The 27,978-nt window shown below is 48.9% G+C and overlaps 12 protein-coding genes across 12 annotated transcripts; 5 read left to right on the forward strand and 7 right to left on the reverse strand.

The window, feature by feature from the left end:
* Positions 1 to 460: 460 nt before the first annotated feature.
* Positions 461 to 2,724, forward strand: arg2 (acetyl-CoA:L-glutamate N-acetyltransferase; the record flags this gene model as incomplete). The annotated part of the gene is made up of 3 exons (XM_056722618.1): positions 461 to 514; positions 570 to 716; positions 775 to 2,724. 3 exons carry the CDS (start codon positions 461 to 463, stop codon positions 2,722 to 2,724), a joined length of 2,151 nt encoding a protein of 716 aa, XP_056578868.1.
* Positions 2,725 to 5,656: 2,932 nt separating this feature from the next.
* On the forward strand, positions 5,657 to 7,200 carry glkA (glucokinase glkA; the record flags this gene model as incomplete). The annotated part of the gene is made up of 2 exons (XM_056722619.1): positions 5,657 to 5,839; positions 5,896 to 7,200. The coding sequence occupies 2 exons, from the start codon at positions 5,657 to 5,659 to the stop codon at positions 7,198 to 7,200; spliced, it is 1,488 nt and encodes a 495-aa protein (XP_056578869.1).
* A 693-nt stretch (positions 7,201 to 7,893) lies between these two features.
* Positions 7,894 to 8,949, reverse strand: N7517_004890 (Aryl-alcohol dehydrogenase (AAD); the record flags this gene model as incomplete). Its single annotated transcript, XM_056722620.1, has 1 exon — positions 7,894 to 8,949. One exon carries the CDS (start codon positions 8,947 to 8,949, stop codon positions 7,894 to 7,896), a length of 1,056 nt encoding a protein of 351 aa, XP_056578870.1.
* A 1,650-nt stretch (positions 8,950 to 10,599) lies between these two features.
* N7517_004891 (MDR family MFS transporter) lies at positions 10,600 to 12,655 on the forward strand (the record flags this gene model as incomplete). The annotated part of the gene is made up of 4 exons (XM_056722621.1): positions 10,600 to 11,031; positions 11,087 to 11,466; positions 11,516 to 11,942; positions 12,008 to 12,655. 4 exons carry the CDS (start codon positions 10,600 to 10,602, stop codon positions 12,653 to 12,655), a joined length of 1,887 nt encoding a protein of 628 aa, XP_056578871.1.
* A 410-nt stretch (positions 12,656 to 13,065) lies between these two features.
* N7517_004892 (uncharacterized protein) lies at positions 13,066 to 14,160 on the reverse strand (the record flags this gene model as incomplete). Its single annotated transcript, XM_056722622.1, has 2 exons — positions 13,066 to 13,408; positions 14,126 to 14,160. The coding sequence occupies 2 exons, from the start codon at positions 14,158 to 14,160 to the stop codon at positions 13,066 to 13,068; spliced, it is 378 nt and encodes a 125-aa protein (XP_056578872.1).
* A 485-nt stretch (positions 14,161 to 14,645) lies between these two features.
* Positions 14,646 to 15,421, reverse strand: N7517_004893 (Mpv17/PMP22 family protein; the record flags this gene model as incomplete). The annotated part of the gene is made up of 3 exons (XM_056722623.1): positions 14,646 to 14,798; positions 14,851 to 15,267; positions 15,326 to 15,421. The coding sequence occupies 3 exons, from the start codon at positions 15,419 to 15,421 to the stop codon at positions 14,646 to 14,648; spliced, it is 666 nt and encodes a 221-aa protein (XP_056578873.1).
* Positions 15,422 to 15,643: 222 nt separating this feature from the next.
* N7517_004894 (cytochrome P450) lies at positions 15,644 to 17,355 on the reverse strand (the record flags this gene model as incomplete). The annotated part of the gene is made up of 3 exons (XM_056722624.1): positions 15,644 to 16,528; positions 16,582 to 17,193; positions 17,278 to 17,355. The coding sequence occupies 3 exons, from the start codon at positions 17,353 to 17,355 to the stop codon at positions 15,644 to 15,646; spliced, it is 1,575 nt and encodes a 524-aa protein (XP_056578874.1).
* Positions 17,356 to 18,175: 820 nt separating this feature from the next.
* On the reverse strand, positions 18,176 to 19,648 carry N7517_004895 (C2HC5-type zinc finger protein; the record flags this gene model as incomplete). The annotated part of the gene is made up of 1 exon (XM_056722625.1): positions 18,176 to 19,648. The coding sequence occupies one exon, from the start codon at positions 19,646 to 19,648 to the stop codon at positions 18,176 to 18,178; it is 1,473 nt and encodes a 490-aa protein (XP_056578875.1).
* A 791-nt stretch (positions 19,649 to 20,439) lies between these two features.
* Positions 20,440 to 21,598, forward strand: N7517_004896 (alpha/beta hydrolase; the record flags this gene model as incomplete). The annotated part of the gene is made up of 2 exons (XM_056722626.1): positions 20,440 to 21,477; positions 21,530 to 21,598. The coding sequence occupies 2 exons, from the start codon at positions 20,440 to 20,442 to the stop codon at positions 21,596 to 21,598; spliced, it is 1,107 nt and encodes a 368-aa protein (XP_056578876.1).
* A 947-nt stretch (positions 21,599 to 22,545) lies between these two features.
* N7517_004897 (uncharacterized protein) lies at positions 22,546 to 23,510 on the reverse strand (the record flags this gene model as incomplete). The annotated part of the gene is made up of 3 exons (XM_056722627.1): positions 22,546 to 22,917; positions 23,034 to 23,378; positions 23,445 to 23,510. 3 exons carry the CDS (start codon positions 23,508 to 23,510, stop codon positions 22,546 to 22,548), a joined length of 783 nt encoding a protein of 260 aa, XP_056578877.1.
* A 572-nt stretch (positions 23,511 to 24,082) lies between these two features.
* N7517_004898 (GNAT family N-acetyltransferase) lies at positions 24,083 to 25,129 on the forward strand (the record flags this gene model as incomplete). Its single annotated transcript, XM_056722628.1, has 1 exon — positions 24,083 to 25,129. One exon carries the CDS (start codon positions 24,083 to 24,085, stop codon positions 25,127 to 25,129), a length of 1,047 nt encoding a protein of 348 aa, XP_056578878.1.
* A 250-nt stretch (positions 25,130 to 25,379) lies between these two features.
* On the reverse strand, positions 25,380 to 27,596 carry N7517_004899 (putative metalloreductase transmembrane component; the record flags this gene model as incomplete). The annotated part of the gene is made up of 1 exon (XM_056722629.1): positions 25,380 to 27,596. One exon carries the CDS (start codon positions 27,594 to 27,596, stop codon positions 25,380 to 25,382), a length of 2,217 nt encoding a protein of 738 aa, XP_056578879.1.
* Positions 27,597 to 27,978: the final 382 nt, after the last annotated feature.

Genomic DNA, 27,978 nt, shown 5'->3' on the forward strand with positions numbered 1-27,978 from the left:
GAAAAGACCTGCAAATTGGACACAGGCAGCCTGGTAATGATTGGACCATAAAGGTTTGCCCACAATACGCCGCTGGAGTAGCGAATGAAAGGATGAAAGAAGTGCACTATTTTACCTCGTATGATGTAAATCAGATGGAGAGAAGACTCGGATATTGTGCTCAGATGAGGGATTTATTCAGATGTAGAATGAACATCGGATAATACATGTACAATGATGCAGGTGTATATAGTAGTGGACACCCTAAATGCCTCTCTTATCAATCTCGGGATCTACAGGCGGTGAGCTATAACCGAGGATGCGTCATAATATTTTCTTTTTTTTGTTCGATCTTGACTCATTGTTCTCTTTCATCCTATATTGTATGTGCCCTGTTGATCAGTGGTAAAATTGCTTCGAGGCTCTTGCATTGGAATCGACTGCTGGGGCGAGCAATTGATCCCAAAATATACGCCCAATCATGAGCTCCCGAACGTTGAACTGGTCTCGAACGGCCAAATCCTCGTTGGTAAAGGTAATAAAACCCGATATACCCCGCCGATACCGAGCATTTACTGACTAGTTCAAAGCAACATCTAGTTCGCCCTAGTGACCCCATTGCGGCGCGCCCGGCACAGGCGCTGAATGTCCGAGCCCAGCAAATCGCCGAGTTCTCGGGCAGCAGCGAAAACCAAGATCGCCTCGGCCACCGCGCAAAGGAGAAATTGCTCGATCGAGTAGGTGGCAGATGATATTGTTTTCTGTGTTATGCTAATGACTGCGTGTTTGGTTCAGGAATTTTTTCTCAGCCTCCTGAGCTCCGCGTCGACTAAGCGCGAGGCGAAGTCCTACCTAGCTCGGCTAAAAGCCAGCCCCGCCAAATCGAGCCAAGAACCTACCCCCGAGTCCCTGAAGGAGTCCATATCAGCATCTCTGCCCTCTGGTGTAAACTTGGGCTCGTTCTATGGTGCTTCTAGGGCGGTGTACGACAGCCCTGTCTTCCGCCAAGATACAACTCCCACTCCGCGCGCACAGGATATACCCGAAAGGCTGCACTTGGCCCTCATCAAAATCGCCACACCGCAATTACTGGAGGATTCCGTGATCAATGGAGTGGCTAAGACCCTCTCGCAGCTCGTCCGCCTGGGCATGGCATGCTGTGTGGTTGTCGATCCCGGAAAGATGGACGGCCCAGCTGGGCGACAAACAGCCATTGAGCAGGCAAATCGGATATCGGCGGCAGTCGATGAGCTGCCCGACTCGAAATCCTTTAGACTAGACTCCACATTATCTATATCTGAGCGGGGGTCTGGTCAACTCAGGGTGCTGTCGCGAAAAGTGCTCCTGAGTGCCCTTCGGGATGGTCATGTGGTACTTGTTCCGCCGATCGCCTATATGGAGGAAAATCCACGAGCTATTACAGTTTCGGCTAACGATGCTGCCATTGCATTGACGAAAGAATTTGCGGGATTGTCTTCAAACCCAGACCCGGACGAGGATCCAGTAGTCACTGTGGAGAGAATTAGTGCTCTACAAAAAGAGGTATCACTGGACCGTGTCATTGTTCTCGATCCACTTGGGGGAATTCCGGCTTTCAAGGGCCCTCAATCATCGCACGTTTTCATCAACATGGAGCAAGAGTTTGATCAAATTAAAGATGAGCTTTCCCAGGCACGAAACTCAGTGGCCGGAAACAATGGTTCATCAAAACGGTTAACAACCGAAGCCACTTACCCAATCTCGGAAAGCAATCCGTTCTCAAAGTTTGTCAATCGTGATGTTGTCTCGCCTGCGCAACCTGCTGCACCCGGCCAATCACCGGGTGCCGAGGCGATGGAGGAGGTGCTAGATGGCCATCTAGAGAATCTCCGATTAGCCCAACAAGCATTAGCAATGCTACCATCAGCCTCTTCAGGAATTATTACCTCCCCACAAGAAGTCTCCTACTCAGCCCGCTCACCGCAAGAGGCTGCTTCAGACCTATCAGCCGTCGGAACCCGTCGACAGCGCAACCCATTGATCCACCACCTCCTCACCGACAAGCCTCTACTATCATCCTCTCTACCCCCAGGCCGGCGCGGAGTTTCCAAAGGCAGCAAATCGAGCGCATTCAGCCCACTCATCTCTCACACGACCTTTGTCAAACGTGGAATGCCTCTCACAATCCTCCCAAACCCCTATACAAAACCCTGGACAGCCCAGATCCAACCACGACTGGGACTACACGACCCTTCCATCGATCTTCCCCGTCTAGTCACCCTAATCGAAGACTCCTTTGACCGCAAACTCGACGTCCAAGACTACCTCAATCGAGTGAACAGCCGTATTGCCGGTGTCATTGTCGCCGGCGAGTACGAAGGCGGCGCAATCCTGACCTGGGAAACGCCGCCAGGCGTACCAGATGACGGAAGCGAGGCCAGTGCCGCCCGCATGGTGCCATATTTGGATAAATTCGCCGTGCTCAAGCGTAGCCAGGGCGCGGGCGGTGTCGCGGACATTGTGTTCAATGCGATGGTGCGCACATGTTTCCCCAATGGAGTCTGCTGGCGTAGTCGCATAGACAACCCTGTAAATAAATGGTACTTCGAGCGGTCGTTGGGTACTTGGAAACTGGCTGATAGTAACTGGGCTATGTTTTGGACGACGCCTGGGCTGGTGGAGGATACCCAGCGTTTCCAGGATTATGAAGCTGTTTGTCGGTCTATCCAGCCTAGTTGGGCTGATAAGAAGAGTGTCATTGATTGACATGTATTTAGAAAGGAACATTTAACATTGGTGTCATGTAACAATGATATTTAAACAAATTTTATTCTCCAACCCTTTCCCTTCCCAAATGCTGTGCACTTTGGACATATCTGCGCCTAGATTGTGAACCTAATAAGTCTTTGCCGAACATGGACAGTCATCGGGTCACTAGGTATTTCGGCGTTCAAACCGAAGTTGTCGATGGTCATCTGCTATACAAGTTTATCCTGTAGCAAATTACCTGTCGAAACGACCTGTGATATATGAGATGGGACATTGGTCTGGGTTGGGGAAATCTTGCTCGAGATTTGGACTGTCAATATAGGAAATAATACATCTGACAGAAATTTTGCACTTTCTGTCTCGTTTAGCGTAGACGTATACTGTGAATTGTGTATTGAGTCTCGAAGGTCAAATCCAAGATGCCTGAGGATCTGATAGAAGTGCTATTTCCCTTGATACTTAATGTTTATACATCCTGGAAGGTAGTATATCTGGATCCGAAGGTGGTATCTGGGTCCAGAAAGGACACATATATTCTTATGAACAACTATCATATTCTTAAGGCTTTGTGTCCGTATTTCTTGAGATATACAATGGTATTCAAGATGGGAATGGCTGATTCTCCACTAAACTTGAAATTAGTGGCTTTTTCCAAGGTTTCCAGGGTTGCTTTTAACGCCCCAAATGTAGTTTATTCGTAGCATAATTCTTCATCTCTTTCCCTCTATCTCATATATATTTCTACTGCCTAAATGTGTACTGCCTACGCTCCCTCGATACCATGAAACATGTCATCTGTAGATATCAGTCATACGCCAATCAAAGTGATAATATAGGGCGCTAAGTGCCGCGATGTCACACTTCTTTATTGGCAGCTTGGACGGAGAATACCCGGGTTGACTCGTATTCACGTTCAGGAGGGGGAAAAAGTCCATTTGATGTGACAATACATCGAGCTGGTGTTGTTTTTGACCTTTCTCTACATCCAAGTTGTCAATCTTGATCTATGCAAGATGCTTGGGTTGACACATGTATCATCCATCACATGGCTCTTAGCCGCCTCGCTCTACAGTTCTAGTAAGATGCTGCTTTTCTCCGGAGTCAGTGATTAACAGCTATGAATATGCAATTCGGCTATGCAATTCCCGTGCTAATGCTGTCACTCACCTCGATATATACCAATGACCACAATGGCCGCCCCGTTCAAACCTGGTACTGGCCAGCAAACATCTCAACGATTGATATTTTGGATATTAACATAGGAAATGCATTCTTGTACGTCGTTCTTTCACTCGTAATAGAATTGATCGCTTACCTGTAAACACAGTGAGCCATTTTTCTCGCAGCAGATGGCCCCGTCAAATAGTACACCTGCTCCATTGACCTTGGAATAACCCACCATCTTTGCATCAGCCAACTCTACCAATTTTACTTGCACGTCATTCAACAAGCTATAAAACATGGGTCTTTTTTCATCCGTTTTTTATTCGGAATTCAATTGTGTAGATGCAACAGGTTCCAGTGGTGCTATTTCTATTCATAAAATAAGCTTGCTAAGCCTTGTTAGGGCCGTGTTCGGGACAACTATATTGATGCTGTGACCAATCATTCTAATCTATGATCATCACCGAAGCCGCTTTTTTTACCTTATTCTGCTTGTTGCATTGTTATATTGTCGCCTGAAGTCATGCCTGAGAATCCGAGAATGCTTATCTTACCAAACGAAACAACAAAGTGACGATAGCGCAGTATCATTGCTAGCGTTGTCAATAAAGCAACGTATACGTCGTTTTGAATGTGAAGAACCGTATTTATGGCATGCCAAAGTGGCTATATTAAGAGAAGAAAGATATGACCGAGTCCCATGCTATTGGACTTCAGCTAGAGTTCCTCAATATGACTATGTTGGTGCAGGAACTACTTAGTTACAAGCTAATTGAACCCTCCTACATGTGATATTAGATACTGGGCGAGGATATGACGAGTAGGGAATTTGTTGAAAAATTGGGAGGCGAATTGTAGAACTTGTTAAGAATGAAACCTTGGAAGAAGAATAACTATTAATAAGAGACAAGCCACATGCCTCATCATCTCCATGGGGTTCCAGACATCCACACTCGGGATATTCCATCCATTCGGGCCATATTTGGCTCTGGGGCCGATTATGCCGGGGCCGATCTATCCCGATCCTATGTACATGTACCTATGTTGTACATTGTAAGCGCAACATAAAATGTCAATGCTTTTCACATACCCCGTGCGTGAATTGGCATATGTAAGAATACATAGCTGGGAAAATACTGCGCGAAATACCAGGTTTATTCCCCGTGCGCCCCGACGTGGCATTGACATATTCCCGTCCCCTGCCCCGGTCTTATCCTGTGTCGCTCACCGGTGAAGTCGGGGGAAAATATGCACTCAGAATGATTTGACCAGTAATAACAGTAACATGGCCTCCCCACAACTGAGTATGCTAAAATTTCTACCGCCCTGTTCATGGCGTCATGGAAAAAAAAGAAAATCAAAATTTACGAATCAGGAATGTAGAGGCTGCTTTCGGGCGATGAACACTATAGAATATTTCAAACAATGTTTATTGATTCTCCTTAGTTAAAAGAATCAATTTGAAAAAGCGTATAATATAATAAAATAAAGTAACTCTCTCCGGTGAACCCGGCAATTCCCCATAACTCAAAGATACATCGGAGGTACATCGTTAACAGTGGACATTGTTACGGCTAGAAAAGTACTGCCAAGGTACCGGATTGACCTCATGGAGCCCGCTCCGTCATCCCACCTTGATGTTCCTTCTGTTCCTTATTTCTTCAGTCTCCCGCCCTTTTTCTTCCTTAATTATTCCTCTCTTTCCATTCCTTTCTCCACTAGCCGGTACCTTAACTCTCTACCCGGCCATTCGTATTTCTTGACCATGTCTTCTTCACTGTTGGACCAAGCCACGCGCATTGCGCAGGACTTTGATTACCCCGCCGAGCAAGTGCAGCGTGGGGTTGCCGAGTATATCAGGCAGTCCGAGGAGGGTTTGAACAAAGAGGGCACCACCTTGAGCCAAATTCCGACTTTCGTGACTGCAGTGCCAAATGGCACAGAAAAGGTATGAAGACAGAACTATTCACAATGAGAATTACGCGCTGATTCTCCTTGTTATAGGGCCTGTACTTGGCAGTCGATCTCGGTGGCACCAACTTCCGTGTGTGCTCGGTCCTCTTGCACGGCGATACCACTTTCTCCCTCACCCAATCCAAGATCCTAATTCCTCGCGAATTGATGGCCTCTGGCACATCCAAGGATCTCTTCCTATTCCTGGCCCGTCAAATCGAGGCATTCCTCCGCATCCACCACAACGAACACTTCGAGGCCCACCAACTCCGCCGACAGGATGGTAACCGTGAAGAGGACCTGTTCGATCTGGGCTTTACCTTCAGTTTCCCCGTGCGCCAGTGTGGTATCAACCGCGGAACTCTGATCCGCTGGACCAAGGGCTTTAACATCCCCGATGCGGTTGGCCATGATGTTTGCGCGCTACTTCAGTCCGCTATTGATGATTTGAACCTGCCAGTCCGCGTGGCTGCTCTAGTGAACGACACTGTCGGTACTCTTATGGCCCGCTCATACACCTCCCCTGGCAAGACTGGCACTTTCATCGGTGCCATTTTCGGAACCGGTACCAATGGTGCTTACGTGGAGAAGACCAAGAACATTACCAAGCTCAAGGATATGAAGGACGCCCACTTTGACGACCACACAGGCGAGATGATTATCAATGCTGAGTGGGGTAGCTTCGATAACCACATGAGCGTGCTCCCTACCACTGTGTTCGATGATGAGCTGGATGCCGACAGCAACAACCCCGGTGTGCAGATGTTCGAGAAGCGTGTTTCGGGCATGTTCTTGGGCGAAATCCTGCGCCGTGCGCTCCTGTCTCTACACCATGACGCCAACTTGGGATTGTTCAAGGCCAACAAGAACTCCAAGGTTATCACTCCTGAAGGATCTATGCTCTTCCGTCAATGGGGTCTTGACACTAGCCTGCTGAGTTCAGTCGAGGCCGATAGCAGCAAGGACCTGGTGGATGTGAAGACCGCATTGAAGGATCACCTCGAGATTGAGAACCCCAGCCTTGAAGAGTGCAAGGCTGTAAAGATCATAGTTCACGCCATTGGAAGACGTGCCGCTCGCCTGAGCGCTGTCCCGTTGGCTGCCATTCTCGTGCACACCAAGAAGCTTGAGACTGACGATATGATCGACATCGGTGTCGATGGCAGTCTCGTTGAATTCTACCCCAACTTTGAAGGGCACCTGCGCGGGGCTTTGCGCGAAGTTCCCCAAGTTGGAGTTGCTGGCGACAAGAAGGTCCGCATTGGAATTTCCAAGGATGGCAGCGGTGTTGGCGCAGCTCTGATTGCGCTGGTCGCTAACCGGGACGACGGCCTCGAAATTCCCAAGGAGAACTAGATGACTTGAAGTATCTTATAGTTGCCTTCATTTGTTAAATGATGGCACTGTTTGTTATTCCTGTTGGCCGGGGCTCTTCGTTTTTCGCGACCTTCACAGCGGCCATCCTCCTCTCTATCCCCCGCGAAGTTGAAAGCTGGCTTGGTCGACCTCCCTGGTGTTCCTCAAAATTTCAGACCTGCCACAATCGGTTACCCTCCGAAATCAAATACCCAACCCGAATTCCCTCATCTTTCGCTCATGCAACCCCATGGCAACACTGTCAGCTGAAATCAATATTCAGATGTTGATGGTCAACTTGCCAACCCGCAGGAGTTCCCAACCTGCAGGTGCGGGCATCCGCAATTATCACGTCCCATCCCATCTCCTTCCCATCACTATGTCACATTATATTGGGGGGCAGAATTTCTCATTTGGAGTTGCAGAGATATCTTCCTTTAGGCCTTCCCGGCGTGGAACGGCATGCGATAACAGTACATTGCATCGAACTGGCTTTTACGCCCATTCTCATCTTCATTTCTTGTCTATTTCTTATTTCACAATTCCATTGCTATTTAATAAACTTTCCAAGTAGATGTACCCAAGGTGGGTAAGAACACCAGCATAATATTTACACTCGTACTAACATTAGATACATCTGAAACACAACTTAATCCGTCCTACTAACATCCCTCCAAAACACATCAAAGTCCTCTATTTACCAGGCTCATACCCAATCGCCCGAGGTGCCTGTACAAAATCAATATGACTAGCCGACCCCATCAGGAGGCTCATATTGCCACCATTGGTCCTCGGATCATTCCCAATGAAGTTACCAGGGAACCCAATATCAAAAGCACTTGCCGCCTCCAAGAACCCAATCTGCTTATCCGTAAGCCGAATCGACAAAGCCTGAATATTATCATGCAGATGCTCAATCTTGCGCCCTCCAACAAGCGGAAACACATTCGGCGCCTTGCACAACACATAAGCCAACGCAATAGCAGTAACAGACTCAATCCCATGCTCAGCAGCAACAGTCGCCAACGCCTCGGAAATCAGTCTCTCCTCTTCCGTCTGCTCACTACCCATCACACTACGAAGTCCCTCACCACTCTTCTTCCGCTCCTCAAGCTGCTTCGCAGTCTGGAAATGTCCACTACCAAGCACATCCCACGGCGCAAGCGCCATTCCAAAATGCCGCGCCATAGGCAAAATCTCACGCTCAAAGTCGCGACGCATCACATTCCACCGTCCCTGGTAAATCGAGAAAGGCGTTTTACCATGTGCGCGCGCATAAGTGTTGGCCGCGGACACGACCCACGCTGGCGAATCAGAGATACCGAGGTACATGACCTTGCCCTGCTCGACGAGGATGTGGAGGGAGTCCATGATTTCCTCGATGGAGGTGGTATGGTCCCACCAGTGGAGGTAGAGGACGTCGATGAAGTCTGTTTGGAGTTTGCGGAGAGAGTCCCGGACGCTGAGGATCATGCTTCGTTTGTGGTTCCCGCAAGCGTTGGGTGCATTACCCTTTCCGAGTGCGTGGCTGCGGTAGTCTGTTGTGAATTTGGTTGCTAGGACGATTTGGTCGCGGTTTTGGCGGGAGGTCATCCATTCGCCGAGCCAGATCTCGGATTGCTCGTTTTGGTAGTTGTTTGCTGTGTCGATGAAGTTGCCGCCGGCGGCGACGAAGGCGTCGAGTAGCGCGAAGGATTGCTCTTTGCTCATGCTGCCCATGAATTGGCTCCAGGCGTCACCGATGGACATTGCGCCCAGTTGGAGGGGGAGACGCGGACTCCTGCTGTTGAGGAGAGGACGCGGTACCGACCCAGAGGGGTGGTGGGTTCTGGGGCTGGGCTGAAGATTTCTTCCATTGTGAAGGTGTAGTTGGGTGTGGTGTGTTTTGGATTGATGTTGTAGATTGATGGTGTTGTAGATGAAATTTCTGGGTCGGTTGAGGTGCCTTTTTATATTTGGGCTTCTTACTTCGTTATAGCTGAAGCCCGGAGTTAATGACTCGGTGGTAACGGGTAGTTTCATCAGCCACCTGTCAGCGCATCCTTTAACCCCGCCATCAAAGCTCCGTCCTGATTCTATCTCCGCTCCCAATATCTACATTGTATAGTCCTTCGGTTTATCTTCCTAGATACCAGAAGAGTAGGTAAAATATAGCCAATGACGATCTATGATGTCAATACTATATTATATGTTGTACTACCAAATCTGTATTGCATTCTGCCGTGTATGAGCACATGTTACACCCTGGGCTGAGTTCCTGAATCGACATGATTTAGTCTCAGCTTCTATTTCTGAACATAAAGATCATTCAGACGATCGCTTTAAGACAGCTATATATTTGTCCTCCCCCAAAGCCCAGTACTATGAGGATGAATATGATTCAGCACTCATATAGTGTTAGTAAATATCAGCTGAGACTATGCTGGTGCTTTGATACTTGGGACAAGACCTTTGAAACGGGGCTGCTATCAGGGTTCTACACTTGCTCATACCAATGGAAGATATACCTATTATGGTTCTCTCATAACGAGCATGATATGAAGAATAATACAATATGAACAGGTTAAGGAACAAGCTTAACCCCGATCTCCGGGTTGTTCCCATTCTTTTCCGCACTAATCCCCATTCCGTTAGTGTAATGTCATCCATGCCCGGGACTGTCGATCATCCTACGGAGTACTTTACATATAACAGGAAAAGGAGAACACTCTCTAGAACCCTCCAAATTATTTTGTTTTCATTTCCCCATTATTTAATCAACAGCGGTGTACGGAGTACTCCGTACTCATCTGTTGATGTTTATCTCTTTTGAGTTCTCCAGCAAGGGGGCACCCCCCTGAACGCTGATTGGCGAGCAACAACCGAAAGACTTGCAAATTAGTTCATGCAGCAATTGAATAATTGATCACCCTAATCCTTGCATTCTCCTGAAGCCCCGCTGGGGCAAACCAATCTCGATATTTCGCCCGCATTGAACTGCATATTATGATTCAGATTCTATCGGATGAGAACAAAATCCATCCATTTTGACGTGATGTTCGGATTATTGTGACTAGTAATAGTTACATAACCGTATTCCCAGTTGCTACTAATTCTTATGTCAAGAACTAGACTTCATTGCCTAACAAAAAAATCAAACAGGATATGCACGTCGGTGGAGGATTTCAGTTTCACGTACCACATGGTCTGAAATACGGCAGGGTTTGGTGCCACCTGGATTGGCCCTTTCCTCCGCAAGGTTGATGAGACCTGTATGAACTGGTGTTGTTTTCAATCTCAATCTTGGCTTGTTTTCTCTTTTTAAATCTCTCTGTTTTCCTCTTTACTCGTCCTAACTTTCATTAATTCTCATTACGTGACTTATTTTGCTTTTTGAATCCTAGTTTCTTTGTTGTCATTATGGGCTTCCTTGATGCCTTCAAAGCCAAGTCTCCCAAGGCAGATGTGCCCGGAGACAAAGCTGAGCACAACACTGAGGCCAAAGAAGTGGCAGCCAATCACGACACCCTTTCACAGTCTGGTCAGACTTCAAAGCCCTCCAGTGAAAAAGAGAGCACCCTAGTCGATGAGCCTTTGCGAAATTCATCTCCCTACGCTGATACCGAGAAAGACCTTGCGAACCGTGACACGCCAACGCCTGTTCACAGCGCGGAAATGAATGGAGACTCCACTCAGGAGTTGGCTCCCGAGGGAATATTCGACAAGCCAACACAAGAGAAAAAGGAGGACGGTGATGCTCAAACGCCACAGGATGAGGAAGAATATCCCAACGCATGGAAGTTGACACTGATCAGCATTGGTCTCTGTCTATGCGTGTTCTGCGTAGCATTGGTATGCGCTGCCAGTTTTGCTTACTAGGTTATATCCAGCTAACACTAATCCCCAGGACAACACCATTATTGCAACCGCAATTCCCAAGATCACTGATCAATTCAACTCCCTCGAAGACGTCGGCTGGTACGGAAGTTCATACCTCCTGACAACATGCGCCGTGTCCCTGATGTTCGGCAAACTCTACACATTCTACTCGATCAAGTGGATCTATCTCATCGCACTCTTCATTTTCGAGATCGGTTCGCTCGTCTGCGCTGTCACTCCCTCCTCCGTCGGACTCATCTGTGGCCGAGCCATCGCCGGACTCGGAGCAGCTGGTCTTTTCTCGGGCTCTGTCCTCATCATTAGCAAGAGCGTGCCCCTGGCCAAGCGGCCTCTGTACACAGGTATCATCGGCGCGATGTTTGGCATTGCCAACGTAGCCGGCCCTCTGTATGTTGCTCATAGTTCTTGATGACCGAATTATGCTAACTTCCGACAGTATGGGAGGCGCGTTCACCGACCACCTCAGTTGGCGTTGGTGTTTCTACATTAACTTGCCTTTCGGAGCAGTGACTTTCCTCTTCGTGTTGGCCTTCTTCCAAACCCCTAAAGCCATCCTGAAAAAGAACACCTTGAAAGAACAGCTCAAGGAGCTGGACCTGATCGGTTCCTTGTTTTTCCTGCCCGCTATCATCAGCTTGTTGCTCGCGCTGCAATGGGGCGGCACCAGGTATGCGTGGGGCAGCGGACGCATTATCGGCCTATTTGTGGTCTTCGGCGTTCTCGGTCTCATGTTCATTGGCGTCCAGATCTGGGCCGGGGACCGCGCAACCGTCCCACCGCGTCTGATCAAGAATCGTAACGTTTGGGGCTCGGCATGGTATGGTCTTGCTCTTGGCGCTGCCTTCTTCGTCTTGACATTCTATGTGAGTCCTCTCCACTTACTTCAAGCCCTTCCCACTTATCCCAATCAAAACCCTAACACTCTTAGCTCCCTATCTGGTTCCAATCAATCAAGGGTGCAACCGCCTTGAAATCCGGCATCATGAACCTGCCCGTAATCATCGCAGTGGTGGTCGTCTCTATCGTATCCGGTGGCCTCGTCACCATATTCGGCTACTACACGCCCTTCATGATCGCGTCGTCCGTCATCATGACCATCGGCGCAGGACTCCTGACAACCCTAGAGCTAGACTCCGGCCACGCCAAGTGGATCGGATACCAGGCCATCTTTGGTATCGGTCTGGGTTTGGGCATGCAGCAGCCTATGATCGTCGCTCAGACAGCCCTCAAGCCCGAAGACATACCTAGTGGCACGGCCATAGTCATCTTCGCCCAGACTCTCGGTGGCGCTATCTTTGTCTCCGTCGCCCAGAACGTATTCCAGAACCAGCTCGTCCAGAACTTGGCTCATTATGCGCCTGACCAAGACTCTGCGAAACTCATCTCTGCTGGAGCTACTATGCTTCGCACTCTTGTTAAAGGTGAGGCATTGCACCGTGTCCTGATTGCCTGGAATGCTGCTATCGTGCAAACATTCTATGTCGCTGTCGCCATGGGCGCATTGTCGCTCGTCGGACCCGTCTTCATTGAGTGGTTGTCTGTCAAGGGAAAGAAGGTCGAGGTGGTCCCTGTTTAAACTTCATTCGGGCTGAAGTCTTTTCGTGCACATTATTAATCTTCGTTATCTTCTCTTCTTTGTTTCTCTTCTTCGTGAGATGCTTCACGGGCAGCTGTACTGGGCCATGTACCCACGCCTTTTTATTGTTTATCATACTTAGTGCGTACATTAATGTCGGATAAAAAGTCCAATATCATTGCTTTGTGCGGTGGGATTTACGGATTTAAGTTTCCAATCGATTCATTTTTATTTCTCAACTGGAATACATACAAGCCTGTCTCACTCTAGGAGATCTAAACTGTAGGTAGCTGTTTCCTTAGTGCGTAAGTTTGTGTCGTAGAGTAGCGTGAAGGTATGGGAGAATGTGATAAGACTTTCGAGTCTACTCAGTGATTGATGGCTTCTTGGGAGCTGGTTGGGCTAGCTTGTCAGTGAGGATCTTGAGTGTCGAGGGTGCACTTGAGTGTAGTGGGTCGCGAAGCGAGGCTTGTTTCGTTGGTAAGGGAGGTGCGAGCTATGCGAGCTTTGGGATCTGTAAATCTGGGAGTAGAAGAAGACACTTCGTAGCGTGGATTGCGGCCAAGGTAAGTTGAGATGACGATGGTGCCGAGGTTGACGATGGTATCGAGGTTGACGATGGTATCGAGGTTGACGATGGTATCGAGGTTGACGATGGTATCGAGGTTGACGATGGTATCGAGGTTGACGATGGTATCGAGGTTGACGATGGTATCGAGGTCGAGGACGGTGTTGAGGTTGATGGCGTCGAGGCTGATGATAGAGCTTCAAAGGGCTCGTAAAGCCCGAGAGTCTATGGAATCATCTAGGTGCATGGTGCAATATGAGATTGATCGAAGGGGACACTCAAATTCTACACACTACGCAGTGTGACACGCTCCTATGAACCTTGAAACCTTCTTCTCCAAGTACCCGGACAAGCCGAATAGGTGATGAAAAAGTCGCGTCAGCTGGGGGTAGTGTAAGCCCCGCGACACTGTGCAACGAGGCGTGTGCAAGCACAGGGGCCAAGTCACGAGCTGCAAAGATTGGAATAATCAGTTAAGCTCCACCGTGGTGAAACTGTTAGTGATTAGACTAACAAGAACAGTTACTACACTTGATCTAAGCCAGAGGCAAAGAGAAGTTGGGAAGGAGAGAGAAGAGGAAAGAGGACGGGGGCCCCGGGGGGTCTTTATATACACCGAAGGCGGCGCGGCTCTGCGGGTACTGCCGGTATCCACGTGCCGAATACCGGGCAGTATTGCCGGTATGATCATTGCAAGTGACCCTGTAGAGAATTCACTGGTTATGTATTCTTTTTATCCCTTAGCCGTATAAATGGTACCTACTGTGGTATCCTACCTACTTCTATATGTACTACGTGTTTTCATGTAGGCATCAGCCTCGCTTGGCTTCCCGTAAGCCTCTACAGGGGATGTTCTACAGAGGATCAGGCTCCGCTGCGGTGACCGTGACCCGCCCACCTACATGGATTTCCCTCTGGTTAATGCGAGGACGGCCATTTTCATGACTGGCATAGTCAAGATAATCTAGATGATAATCCTAACACAGAGAGTTTCCTGATCCCCTGCATTGGCACATATGATTGATCTTCTTCCAGACTCACTTTAAATCGATGGTTTTGGAATATCACCCATTCATGTGGATCTGGGATTCATGAGTAGAAGTGGCATATGCTCCTTCGTAATACCACCCGGGCAGACACAGTTCACTCAGTTAGCCAATGCAATAGAACATTCCCAGGTTATATAGCGAGATATCGTTTCCAAGGGAACCTTGGAATCAGTTCAAGATAAACATTATGTCTCAGTCACTCAATAATTGATACTACCAGCAAGTCGCAGAAACCGAGTCTTTGGACATTTCATCCCATTTATTTGAGCTCGCCATCTGGATAAAACCGTCCGACGGATTATTGCATCAATTCTTTCAAAGTATGATAATACAACGCTGAAGTAACACAAAGAAGCAGATTGACAGACAATACCTAAACACCAGCATATAAGCTCAAATAGACACCCCAGATCACCCCACATGCACTTCCAAAGACCACTCGTCGATCTACAGGAATGACTGTGTACATTAAGACCGAAACAAGAGGCCGGTACTTCAAACGGGCACTCATAAGAGGCCGGAAATCCTACAGAAGTCAGCATATCTGTAATCGACAATATCGTTCCCCAGCAACTTACCAAAACAACTAAATCCCATGACTTTTTAAGACTCTCTCCCTTCAGCAGATTGATGACAACCACAAATAACACGAGATTGACGATCGAGGCAGCCGTCTGATCAAAGAAGAACTTCATGACAAAGCTACGCAGCCCGGATGGCTGCGTACGCGGTGCCCATCGGACATGCTTTTCTTTCTCCTTGTGGCTAGGGAGCGAATCTTCTGGGGGAGCTCTTGAAAAGATGGAAAGCCATGAGCGAGGCGAGCAGATAGATTTCAGCGATCGAAGACTGAAGACTTTTGAGAATTCGGCACGCGTAGGAAACCCTGGATAACGCGCTTCAAGGGCGCGTTGCCAGTAGAAATTAGGGGGCACGATTAAGATGCCATACCCCACAAATTGGAGGAGAGCCACTGTGTTTAGAGTGAATGGAGCCTAGTAATTTTTCTTAACTTTGTCATCTTTGATAATATAGAACATGAACCGTTCTTACTTTGTTGTTTCGCTGGTCAATCAGCTGCGCGAGGACATTGGAAATGGCATTCAAAATGGTTGCCTGCACGAACGTCACAATCAATGGCGAGGTCATAATGGAGAAGACCCTTCGATCGGATCCATTCAAGTTCCAATATTCCAATATAAGTTAAAAAAATGTCAGGGATTGTTGCCAAGACGCGCAACCGTGTCCTGAGGAGAGGTTGGGGGGCGGATAAGAGGTTGAGAGATTAAGCGACTTTTTATGTTTCAAATTCTACATCTTCGACATGACCGCTTTTAAGAATGAGAAATTGCCTAAAAATAAAATGCTAAATTACTTCCGTCTAAACACAACATTCGGCCCATTCTTCGCGGAGGTGAAATGATCCGTCAGCGCCAGATGTCCCGCGTCTTCGCCTTCACGATCTGCCAATGACATGTCGAAGAGGAACACCAGCCGCGCCACTGTCAGCCGCATCTCCATAAATGCCATGCTCTTGCCAATGCAGCCACGGGGCCCAATGCTAAATGGACAGAATGCGTGTCGCGCAGTTTCAATGCTCTCCTTGGTTGTCTGCCAAGACATCCCAGATGCCCTGCAGGTGGCGTCTTCAATCCAGCGCTCCGGAATATAGGTCCCTGCTTCCCGGTAGTATCGCTCTTGACGATGGATCGAGTATGTCGGTGTACCGCAGTCTGTGCCGGCAGGTAAGAAGACACCATCGACCACGGCGCCGCCTTCCATCACTTCGCGGGGAATCGCACCGGGCACGGCCGGGGCTAGACGCAATGCCTCGTCGAGGCATGCTTTGAGATACACCAGTTCGCCGAGCTGACTGCCGGTCACGATCTCTTCGACTTCGTTGAAGGCGCCGCGCACTTCAGCACACAGCTTGGCCAGTGCCTCTGGACTCCGAACTAGGTAAAACAGTGTGGCTGCCAGTGTAGTCGAGGTTGTGTCGCTGCCCGCAATCATGAGGACGTTCGACTCGCCCCAAAGCTCGGGCGTGCTGAGTCCATTGCCGGTCTCTGGATCCTTCGCGTTCAACAGGTAATAGAAGAAGTCCTTCTTAGCGTCGTGACCAATCTGGGTACGCTCCTTGGCGCGCTCGTTTGCTTCAACGCGCGAATTCATAATGAAATTCCATCGGTCGCGCGTCAGCTTGCGGATGAATATCTGGTCCAGACCCCATGTGTCTAGGGGCATCCACAGTCCACACTATGGGAGAATTAGAAAAATATTCCCATGATGGAAAAAATAGAAATGCTTACCACATAGTGCCTGTTCGCAGCACGATCCACCAAACCAACTTTATATCTCATATCCTCAGAGACAAGCATATCAAAGCTCTTGCCGAAGCATAGCTCGCCCATAACATCGTACGAGAGGTAACTGAACCAATTACCCATGTTCTTGACATTACCCTTCTGATCATGCGATTCGAAATGCCCATCATACCCAGCCAGCACGGAACACAGCTGACGCACATGGAGGAGCATCACATCCTCCATGCCCCTGAGAGCATTATCCGAGAAAGCCTGGCTAAGGACTCTCCTTTTGCGACCATGCATGGTCTTATCAATGGCGTTGTGCGTGTTATACACGCCCTTGATGGCAGGGAAAGCATTATAGAAATCAGCCTTCTGAAGGCGTTTCCCGTGTCCGTAGATATCGTGCAATCCACGATCAGAGTTGACAGAGACGAAATTAGGCGCAACACGCACGTGTGTTCCATACTGACTGTGTAGCTTGTGTAGCCAGAGATGGCGATCACCCTTTAGGCCATGGTATAGTTGGACCCAGGGTGTAATAGATGCGAGGAGAGGTCCGTTGATACGACGGAGAGGATGGATGAAGCGATTGTAGAGGGCGTAGACGAGGGTCTGGAATGAGTTAGATTAGCCTACTTCTAGAGCACAATACTTGGAAATGGGTGATATGGCATCAAAAGGACGGGATATGCGTACCGCTACTGCTAATAGCCCTACCAAGCCTCCTAGAACCCTCTGTAGAGAAAAGCACTCCAATACAGATTCAATAAGCATTTTGTATGATCATGAAGTAATAAGCTTGGATTGGCTCTACTTGTTACTTATCATATGTCTCAAACTTCCTTTATACTATACTCTTCCGCCGTCGATACCCGCACCCAACCGCGGTCAATGACGACGGACCCATACTACGGAATAGGCCTAATAGAACTGGAGTTCCAATTAAGAATTGCCGATTTCATAAGGGCTTTGTAAGACTCCCGTCGGTTATAGGCGGTTGTTTTTGGAAATGCTTATACAATGCAGCTGTTATTGGTTATGCTTAAATCCACTATTGACTTATATGGCATCCGCGGGGAAGCCTCATGTCTGGTACTTTTGTGGGGATTCACTTTATGGGGAAGATAGAAAAATAAATATGTACTTGAGATCTTGCAGTGAAAATTTGTATTCAGATTTAGGAATGTAACATAGACGGATGTGTTCTATTTTCGGCGGACCGTCATTCAACAATTCGGTCATACAGTAGCATCTGGCAAGTCCCCTCTATCGACTCCACTGGCTCGGGTTATCCTGGGAATTGTGATAATACCGCCGTTATTAGCCGATTGACGGTGATGAGACATCCGAAACCCGTTCCGATGATTCCGTGCTTTTCAAGACCGAAGGATGTGTTAGACACAGGGATACATAGTAAACACGCTTTTCTGCGTGAGGTTGTCTTGCTACACTGATATCGGTAATGAAGCTGGTGATACCCCCTATAAACTACATCCCAATATGGTTGATTCAGGATTATGAAAATGGCCCGAAATGGTACTTTTTTGAGGTTCACGCTTTGGGGCTTGCGGTTAAATCCACGTAAGATTATGTTTTAAGTGGTGTGTCCATGTATTCCTCCATCCAAAATCCATTGCTCGTTGTCGTCGTTGTCATCTTGCACACGTCGCCAAGTCTGTTTTCGTTCAGTTGGTTCCGCTGCTTCGGTCTGCTTTGTTTCTGGCGCACGCCAAACAGGTCGCATAAGACCACCAGCTGCGAGAAGGGGGTTGCGGCTGAAAGCATGTTGTCCTCGCGGGGTGTCCGCCGCACCTCTTTCATCAACAGGTTCAGGCTCACTGGCCTCTGGGGTTGGTTCTGCCGGTGCGGAATGATAGACTCGGCGGACCTTGCCACCCGTTATATCAAGACTCATGACAGTCTTCTTCCTCTCCCACTCAGGACGAGCCTTCTCGTCCATCTCGCGCTGAATGCGCTGCTGCTTCTTGAGTGCCAGTGCTCGCTGTGTGGGTGTCATCCACAAGGTTGAGGCAACATTCGGAGTCTCGAAATCTGCTGTTTCATCAACAACCTTGGTCCGACGCGCATTTTGCGCTTGGAACTGGAGCAGCTTGTCCCGATGTGCTCTCGCGGCATCCAGGTTGCTGGGAGGTTCGGCCCCGCCAGTAGGCCTAGGGGCCCCTTCATGATGAACACCTTCATTGTGTACGCGCATCTTCTCTTGTCCGCGTTCCGCCCGTAGTTCCCGAATCATACCTTGCACTTCTTCAGCGGAGAGGAGCGGTGTGCCGCAGAATGAGCACGGCTGTAGACCCTCAAGTGAGCAGATAATTTTCCCGCAGTTGAGGCAATTGGGTGCCGGGTCAAATACTGGGTGCAGTGACCCGTAGCAGGTGCAACTGCGTCTCTCCCCCAGACTCGGATTCGTCGATACCTCCAGCGCGGCGATAGCGGCGGTAAGGTCGGATATATCGTTGGTTGTGAGAGCTGGGTTTGCCTTGGAAGACGATCCTCCTCCACCTTGACGTGTTGACTTGCTCACTTTTGATCGCACATTTGGTAGCATGTCTGAGATCGTGGGGCCACTCGCGGATGGTGGTGGCTTCGGGGATGATGCGGGTAATGGGGAGGGAATGCGCGACGAGGCGGAGGACCCATGCGGTGATGGCGCAAGAGTAGGAGCTGGTTTTCGAGAAGACATATAGTCTTCTTCGTCGGCTTTCTTGTAGCCACCTCCTACATCGCCGTAGTCGTCGGGTCGACGTGGTGGGCCGGCACTGTGCAGCGGAGCCTTCTTTTTGCCCTTCTTGGCTCCTCCGCTTGATCTCGATGCATCTCTGCTTTGTGTGGGAGGATTCTGAGGCGGTCGCTGGGGTTCTCGGCGTGCATTAAATGAGGAGATGAATTCTAGGGCGGCCGGGGAGTCGCCGAGGAGGTTTTTGAGGTGGTCCGCACATGCCTCCCTCGAGAGGCTGACGGCATAATCGATAACCTGAGAAAGAGAGTCTGGATCCAGCGGGAGAAGCTGGGAGAGACGAGGAGCTGCCCATGCGCTAAGATCGGCCATGTTAGAAAGTATTTAGGCCTGGGTTGGTGAATGAGGTGAAATGTAGAATCCCCCCACTTATTAAGCACCTATCTCCCCGGCCAACTGGCTAGCCACCTAGACACAAAGCCCGTACTCATAGGAGGATCCCCCACGAAATGTGATTTGTTGTTCAATCACCCATATATCATGCTTGAATAAAGCATAATGAGAGATTACACATGCAGTCATGAATAAGATCCGCTTTTTGTCTAGTCCTTTCTTTGTCATGGTTCTTGACGCTAAACGGACTATTGAATATATACATGAGGGCAAGCCTGATATTAGCTGTGGAAGATTATCTTCTTATGATTCCACTTCTATTGGAGTCCTATTGGAGACAATGCAGTACAGACTGAGTTCATTCTTCTTAAATTGTGAATTTATATTCTTGGTTATAGATGCCAAATGTCTTCTATCCCCACCCGATGAAATATGGTGGACGATAACAATACCTAGATGAAATGGACCACTATGTAGGGTGTGTTAGACAGACCTACCTAGGTTAGGGTTTATTATGAAGAGTAGAAATAGATGTACGCAACTTGTGCTACTTTATATTGGCTATATACTGTACACGAATATACGGGTAAAGAATGATGGGTGTATCATTAGGGCGTTACTGGTGAGACATACTACATATTAACCGGCCGGCAAAATCGGCTGCACCTCTTCCCCCTATAAAGCATCGAAGCAAGCTCACTTTCAACTTAAACAACAACATCAGGACATATCAGCTTTTTGAAAGGAGGACAACTTTCCAAGTTCCCACAATGAGCAACGATCAGGCAGAACTTGATGCCACAGAATATGGGCCTCGCACCTGCCCCCCAGGCTTCTCCGATCACTCGTTCAAGACCGAAAGCGGCATAGAGCTTGCTGTACGAATCTGGCCCGCTGATCCTCCCGTTGATAAGCCAGCTCCAGTGGTGTTTTACACCCACGGCGGCGGCTGGTTTGCAGGAAACCACTTTGCGCCGCTCCCATGGATGCAACCTGGCTTTCGCCAGCGAGGCTACCATATAATATCACACAACTTCCGACTTGGTCCACAGGCGAGCTATGAAATGCAGTTGCAAGATTCTATGGATGCCGTGAGTTGGTGTCGGGCTAATCTCCCGTCCATACTCGGCATAGACACGGTAGACGTGAGCCAGCTGATTATCTGCGGTGATTCAGGCGGCGCACTTCTCACTGGCCTCATAGGACACCATCTAACACCGCCGCCAAAGGTTGTCATTCTCGTTTATGGATTAGTTGATCCAGCAGCGGCGTGGCCCATCCTATCGCCGGTTCCCGAGAACCCTGAAGACGCGCCGCCATGGGTTGGCGAGTTCTCTGATACTGAGTTAGAGGAATTTCTAAAAGACCGAGATGAATCCAACATGTTGACGGATGCGCTGTGGGCTGATGAGAATAAGACTGAGTCCGAGGAGGTGCTGAGTAGACGCTGGGGGACCGATGTTCGCTTCACCCGTCGGATACGACTTCAGGCGGAGCTTCACCAGTGGCGATCTGACATAGCTGCGCGTGTTGGTTCTACTGTCAGGTCGGTACGTCTAGGTTCGCTACATGCTGAGCGCTTTGCGGATGAAGCAGCCCTGACTGCGTTTCTACTGTCTATGTCACCATCTCCGCTCCTAGAGACGAAGACGTCGTATCCGCCTACAGCTTTCCTACATGGCACGGGTGATAGGGCTGCTCCGCTCGCACAAAGCCAGGCAATGGCTAAGCGTCTCAAGGCGATGAATGTACCCGTCGCCGAAAGCTACGAGCCTAATGAAGATCATGTTTTTGATCACAAGTATACTGTGTGTAACTCTGCAGGGATCATGCTAATACATGCGCTAATTGGTGATGCAGAGCCCCGATGTGCCGGGATGGGACACATATATCCAGCCTATTCTGGATTTTTGCAACCAACATATCTAGTAGCTGTGGGTGAATCGTGCGGGCACCACAGGCTAGAACACGCTCACAGGAGACTGTAACCTGCAGGAACAAGAAGCAGCTCTTCAGCTCTGCCGTGGGGCTCATGCTGTGATAGGACTCCTGTTCGTGATACCGGATTTGTAAGGGTATTTTATGTAACTGTGAGAGTCATTATTTCCGCCTTAATGGTTTCTTTCGCATCGTGCATATCGAGCTATAGGAAGGGAATGCTGATCCACCTTCGATCTGGCAGACCATATCGCACCGTACAGGACGTCACTCCCTACAATTGGCGCAGGCACTGTTCGGAGAACTCCTCGACACCATAATTATATCGCTAAAGATCATGTGTAGTGAGGTTTAATGCATATTTTGAGTTCTTTTGGGACATATTTGGCCGATATATAGGCATCTGCTTCTCTAGGAAACCAACCAGCTTCCTCCACCCCGCCTTACCAAAACGACCTAAGTTTTAGTTTCAGTCTGCTCAGAGCTTGCTGTGTTTATTGTCGAAGATGGCATATGGGGATATAGACGTGCAGTTGTGTATGATCACAGAACGATATTGATCGTGCCCCGTTAGGTTCGGGGTGAGATCAGTTGGCAGTGTACATGTTAAGCTGTTATATCTCGACTTTTTAGCCATTCAATGAGCTCAGAGTATTCGGAAACGAAGAAAATATTCATATTAGCACGAATCAGTTGCATATTTCTTGCAGTGTCCCTGTCAGTTGTATTTCATGTTATCAAAGTAATGTACATCCTACAAAGTCCATCCCCCTCGTCATCATTCATCTATGCAGATTTATTCGAAGGAAAGGTCAAACCATGACCAGACCAAACCAGACCCAGAGACGCCACAGGACATGACCAGCCCATCAAAACAAAGCTCAAACGCCGCGGACACCATGATAGGAAAAAAAGGGTATGGGAAAACAAATGGAAGCTCAGTCGGCGTTCTCGCTCTTGATGTCGTCGTCGTTGTCCTCAACCGTGAATGATTGCTTGAGCTTACTTGGCCCGGGCTTTGCGGTGGAGCCCTTCTTGGGTCCATTCAGCTTCTTCTTCTTGGTAGGGCTGGGGCTTTCTTCGTCGTCGTCTGCGTAAGGGCGCTTGGGCGCCGATGAACTGGGACTATTGCCATTGCTAGCGCTGTCAGTGGGGGTCTTATTGCGGCCCCCATCGCGGCCACCGCGGCCACCGCAGACGCAGCGTTCAAGATGTTGAGCGAGACGAGTCATGACAAAGTAGCGTGGACAGATTGGGCATTTGGTAGTTGGAATTTCGGGAATGGTGCTGTCTCGGTCACCCTTCTTTTTCTTGGGGTTTGGTGTGACTGCAAAGAGCTTTCCGTGGACGTCATGGCCGGGAAGGTCGATCATGGGCACATTTGTACAATATTCAACGTCGGGATCGGGAGGGGGCAGGAACGAACCCCGGTGGTCGGGTACATAAGCTTTGGGAGGCGACAATCTGGGCATACAAGCTCCTTCACGGTTTTCATCGGATTTCCTTTGAGGAAGACCTTTCCGCGGTTGTAAACGGCTGCATCCGTCTCCACGCGCATACCCGCAAGTTTCTTGGTATCGAGAACAATTTCTCTCTTTGTATCAGTCGATGTTTTGCTGGGGGCCTCCTCCGGCATGATTGCATCTTCCTCCGCCTTCTGTCGGGCAAGAACAACTGCAGACCGCATGCGCGCCACCTTCTCTTCGCGGTGAACTTTGGCGACAAGGTCGTGAATGATGTTTTGGAATGTTTCGTTCAGGATGTCGGTAGCCTAGAGAAGAAGTTATTAGAATCCGTATTGTTACAATCCATGAAGTTCGCCCAGGGCCAATCATACCACTTTAGCGATCGTTCCGGCAGGGTAAGTCGGCCTGCGACCACCGCTGCTGTTGGAGTCGGCCATTTTCGGATTGCGGCCGGAGATGGATGCGCCGAATATTTCTCGTCCGGTCCTGATTGACCGACGGCTGTGTCTGCCCGCGACACAGGTAGTGAGTACTCCGAACCGCTAGGTCCGAGGTTTAGTTCTCCATGTACTGGAAATCTATGCAGGGTTGACGCAATGGGTGCACGGGTGTAGGGGAGAAGAAAAGAGAAGAAGTCCAAAACATAGAAGCCGAAATAAAAGGATGGAAGAAGACAATAGGGAGGGCTGAATTGTCTAGCCTAGTGTAAGGCCTATTGTCAGTGAGCTTCAATAATGGGGGGGGCGTAGGACTAATGGCCAGCAACAATAGGGGAAGGCAATGTGGTCAATGAAGGTGTTCTATTGACGCATACAATAGGGAGTAGGCACCGACAGCAAATAGGGCACTGACCTATTGAGGTGTCTATTTGCATGCGAATGAAATATCACTCTGTGAGATGAAGAGACGGATGAGGCTGGAGCAAGTTGTTCACTGGGCTTATCTTATCGTATCTCCGCATTCGCTGCCTCTCTGCTCGCTCTTTCACAACCATTAAACTTGCTGCAAGATGGCATACCAGTTCTTTTCAAAGAATCAGGCAAGGCAAGTGAATTCTTCGTCTTCGCTGTCTCCTCCCCCGACCAACCGCCAACCTGCGCGGCCTCCTATCCACCCCCATCCAGTTCAACCGCCTCAATCAGCCGTCGCAAACACGTCAGGCCCGAAACACTTGAAAGAAGAGATGTTTGACCCATATCCTCATGATATTTCAGCTGGTGTGGCGACTCCACACCCCCATATAACGGTCGAGAAAGTCAACACGGCGCATATCCCTTCCTTGACGCGGATCACCGGCTTACTCCTTCCCATCCGCTACCCGAACTCGTTCTACACAGCTATCATAACCGATCCGGTGATCGCTTCTCTTTCGCGAGTTGCTATTTACCATGACCACCCTGTTGGTGCAGCCCCAGGGTCCGGCGCATCTGCCGGGACGGACAAAGTGATCGGGGGCATTCGGTGTCGACTAGAAAGAATCCGACAGGGAGAGGACTCAAACAAAGAGACCCCAATCCAAGGGAATGGATGTCCCACAAATCTCTACATTCAGACTCTACATCTTCTCTCCCCATACCGGGGCTGTGGTGTGGCCGCATCACTGTTGAATTCGCTTCTCTATGCGGACCGCAAGGAGAAGGACTCATACCAGGTGTCCGAGCTTGTCAGACATTATAACATCCGCTCCGTGACAGCACATGTTCATGAGGCAAACGAAGAAGGGTTGGACTGGTATATTGCGCGTGGATTTAAGGTTGACGGTGATGTAGCCGAATACTATCGGCGACTGAAGCCGTCGGGTGCGAAGATCGTACGACTAGATTTGAACTGGAATGGAGAATATGAAGCACAAGCTCCGAAAGAAGCCAATACCCATACTATCACTCCTCCTGGTGAGGTAGAAGACGAGGACTGGGAGAAGGTCGAGGCCGAGGATGGCGAAGAAGGTGACCATGGGATACATCATTTGAATGAGTCGCAAGTCCTTGAAAAGCAGGATACGCCTTCGCGCAAGCGCAAGGCTGAAGAGGACAATCACAAGTCTCTTGTCGAGTGAGATGTGCTTTGCAAGTGTGGCTTTCTGATATACTTTGGATACCCTTTGCACTTGTTTATGCATCTGGTTTAGAATAGTGCTTATGCTAGATGACCGCTGCGTGAATGATAATATTATACTTTAATATGAGAAACGATCTCTCGCGATATACACTCCTACGTGTGGAAGTTGAGCATTAGAAGAACTGTCATGATATGCATATAATTGTAACGCCATGGGTATAAAATCAACAAAAGACAGCAATGCTACATTAGACGTTATAGTTCTCAGCATGTAAAAAAATCTCATCTCTTGACGAGTCCATAATTACCTGCAGCTGCAGCTTGGCTACCGCGTTAGCGACCTCAACTCGCATGCTCGGTGGACCGCAGACGAAAACACACGCCCGGCGGCCAAATGTTTGGGAAAACTCATTGACCATCTGCGTAATGTTCGGGCGGAAGTAATCAGTCCGCCAATTATCGCGTGCACGTGGCTGATAATAAGCAAACCGTGGTGCTGGCGGTGGCCTTTGTGGCACAGGTTGAGGTGCGCCGAATCCAAAGTCGAAGTTTGGGCTGCCATAAGCAGTTGACGCAGCGGGGCCATGAGGGTTCATGGCAGGCTGGTAGTATTGGCGGGTATTGGATGCATGGGTGGCCGTGTATGCATTGGGGAGAGCAGCGACACCGTCTTCATTCTCACGGCGCAATTCCTTTTCTATATCGGGGTTGCCGGCAGCTTCATCGCGGATATAAGCCGAGTTCCGCTTGTCAATTCCCTGAAGCATGCCGTAGATCTTCTCTTGGACCGTGTCCCGTCCAACTTGGTCATTTTGCTGCACTCCCGTGAGGAAGAAATGACAGCTCACGATGTTCGAAGGTGCATAGTCACGGCAAATTCGTAGTTCTTCTTGGAACCATTCCATTGTCTCGGGGCTCTTGAGCGCCCAAATGACTTTGACTGACTTGACGATGGCCTTGCCATCTCGAATCTTCTTGATGAGATCCAGCAGTTGGCTTGCAATAGCGGTAATACCACTTCCTCCGGCAAAGAAGATCACGTCGTCGAAAGCAGCGATCTCGCGCTGCATACCACCGTAAGGCCCTTCTACAAATGCGCTGTAGGTTTTGTAGGGACCACGTTCCAAGGCTTCCTGGAATACATCGCGTGTGAAACCTTTGAATGGTCGGAAAACCAGTGTCATATCACGATACTTTTCACCATACCCAGATGGGAAGTCGTCGCTGCAAAGAGAGGCAATCGTGAAAGGGTGGCTCTGAATCACGGAAATCCTCGGCATTCGTAGGTAAACATACTGACCGGGCTTCCAACGCATCTTTGTGGGAATGGTGATTTTGATGGCATTTTGCGGAAGAAGGGTTATGGCCGACTCTTCTCCGATCAAGAATGATGAACGGAAAGGGTGTGTCCAGTTCAAGTAGAACAGCCGGGCGGTATATGAGATGACCCAAATGGCAATGGTTGTAAAAAGATAGGCCCACGATGACAGATAGTTCCTCGTGTGCCAGAAGAGCATTGCCACAAAGATGTATGAGACTGGGATATGAACAATGACAAAAAGCTCATACATCCAATTGCGAAAGATTGGAAGAGAATGGATACACAACACAAGCAGAGGAACTATCGCCGCAATTCCAGTCCCATACACATAGGCATGCGGTGGGATGCCTATGCTATAGTTTACCAAAGCGCCATCTTCCCAAATTGGAGTGATGTAAAATGGGACCATGTGAACCAAACTGAGGAATAAGCAGATATAGGCTGACCAACGGTGCAACCCATTCAACCGCTCAGGGCTAAGGCCAGTCATCATAGTGATAAAGTTTGCCTTGGTGCTGAGTGCAACAATCCAGGGGATCATAGCTACTGCGATCATGCCTGCCCGAATAGCCAGTGGTGGCGACCCCAGCGCAATTGACCAGTAGTATAAGGGCTGTGGCACAAAACAATATAATGTGACGAAGATGAATGCAACCAGAACAATTGCCGTGATTGCCAGAGACGGGAAAACAATCTCTACCTTCCAAATGCGCAGGGAGGGAATTGGTCGGTAGAAGATCCATCGCATAAAGGCAATTGCCTTGTTCAAGGGAACTATGCTAGCAAGAATCGATTCTCGCCTTTTAGGTGGAGAGATTGCGTTTGGTGATGGAAAGAAATGGGCGTTGGAAGCATCAGTGCCTGCACTCGGGAGCTCGTACTCGTCCGGTACTGAATCGTCGCGAAAGATCTCTGGTCGGTTTTCTTTATAGAGGGCAATCCGCATCTTGTCGCCCCATTTATGCCAGCACCGCACAAAGGTCGTGATTATCAGTAGCACGACGGCAAAATAGACAAATCCTTCTCCATATTTTGCTGACTTTGACCATGGATCTCGCTGCATCTCAGCCTCCTCGGCTGCAGTCGTCGATGCCGTGATCGCAACATTGATGCGCTTGGCAAGGGACACCATGGTGCTTAGCATTTTGCTGTGCGTTGGTCGACAGCAGTAATTTTTTTCTGCAATTGCTTCTAGTTAGATCCATCTCAAGATCCAATCTTGCACGGAGTAACCTACCTTTAGGTATAACCTGCGCACAAGAGTATTCCTCTCTTGTACTATAGTCAGACGCTCATATCTTTACTGGAACGCTTAATATTGATGTCATCAAATTCAAGAAGCGGAAAAGCAGTATTCGAGGGAAATTCCATCTAAATGTATGGGAAAATGGAAGCGGGGAGTCACATTGCAGTCTCGGCCTTGTGATAGAATAAGCCCAACAGAATATTGTGGCTGGTCACAAATTAAACCAATCAATTATGGGGATTGCAGACCGATTTATGAAAGTACAGGCGTTTCGCCATTG

Source organism: Penicillium concentricum, assembly GCF_028827145.1.
Source record: "Penicillium concentricum strain IBT 3081 chromosome Unknown utg000002l_segment0_segment0, whole genome shotgun sequence".
NCBI lineage: Eukaryota > Fungi > Ascomycota > Eurotiomycetes > Eurotiales > Aspergillaceae > Penicillium > Penicillium concentricum.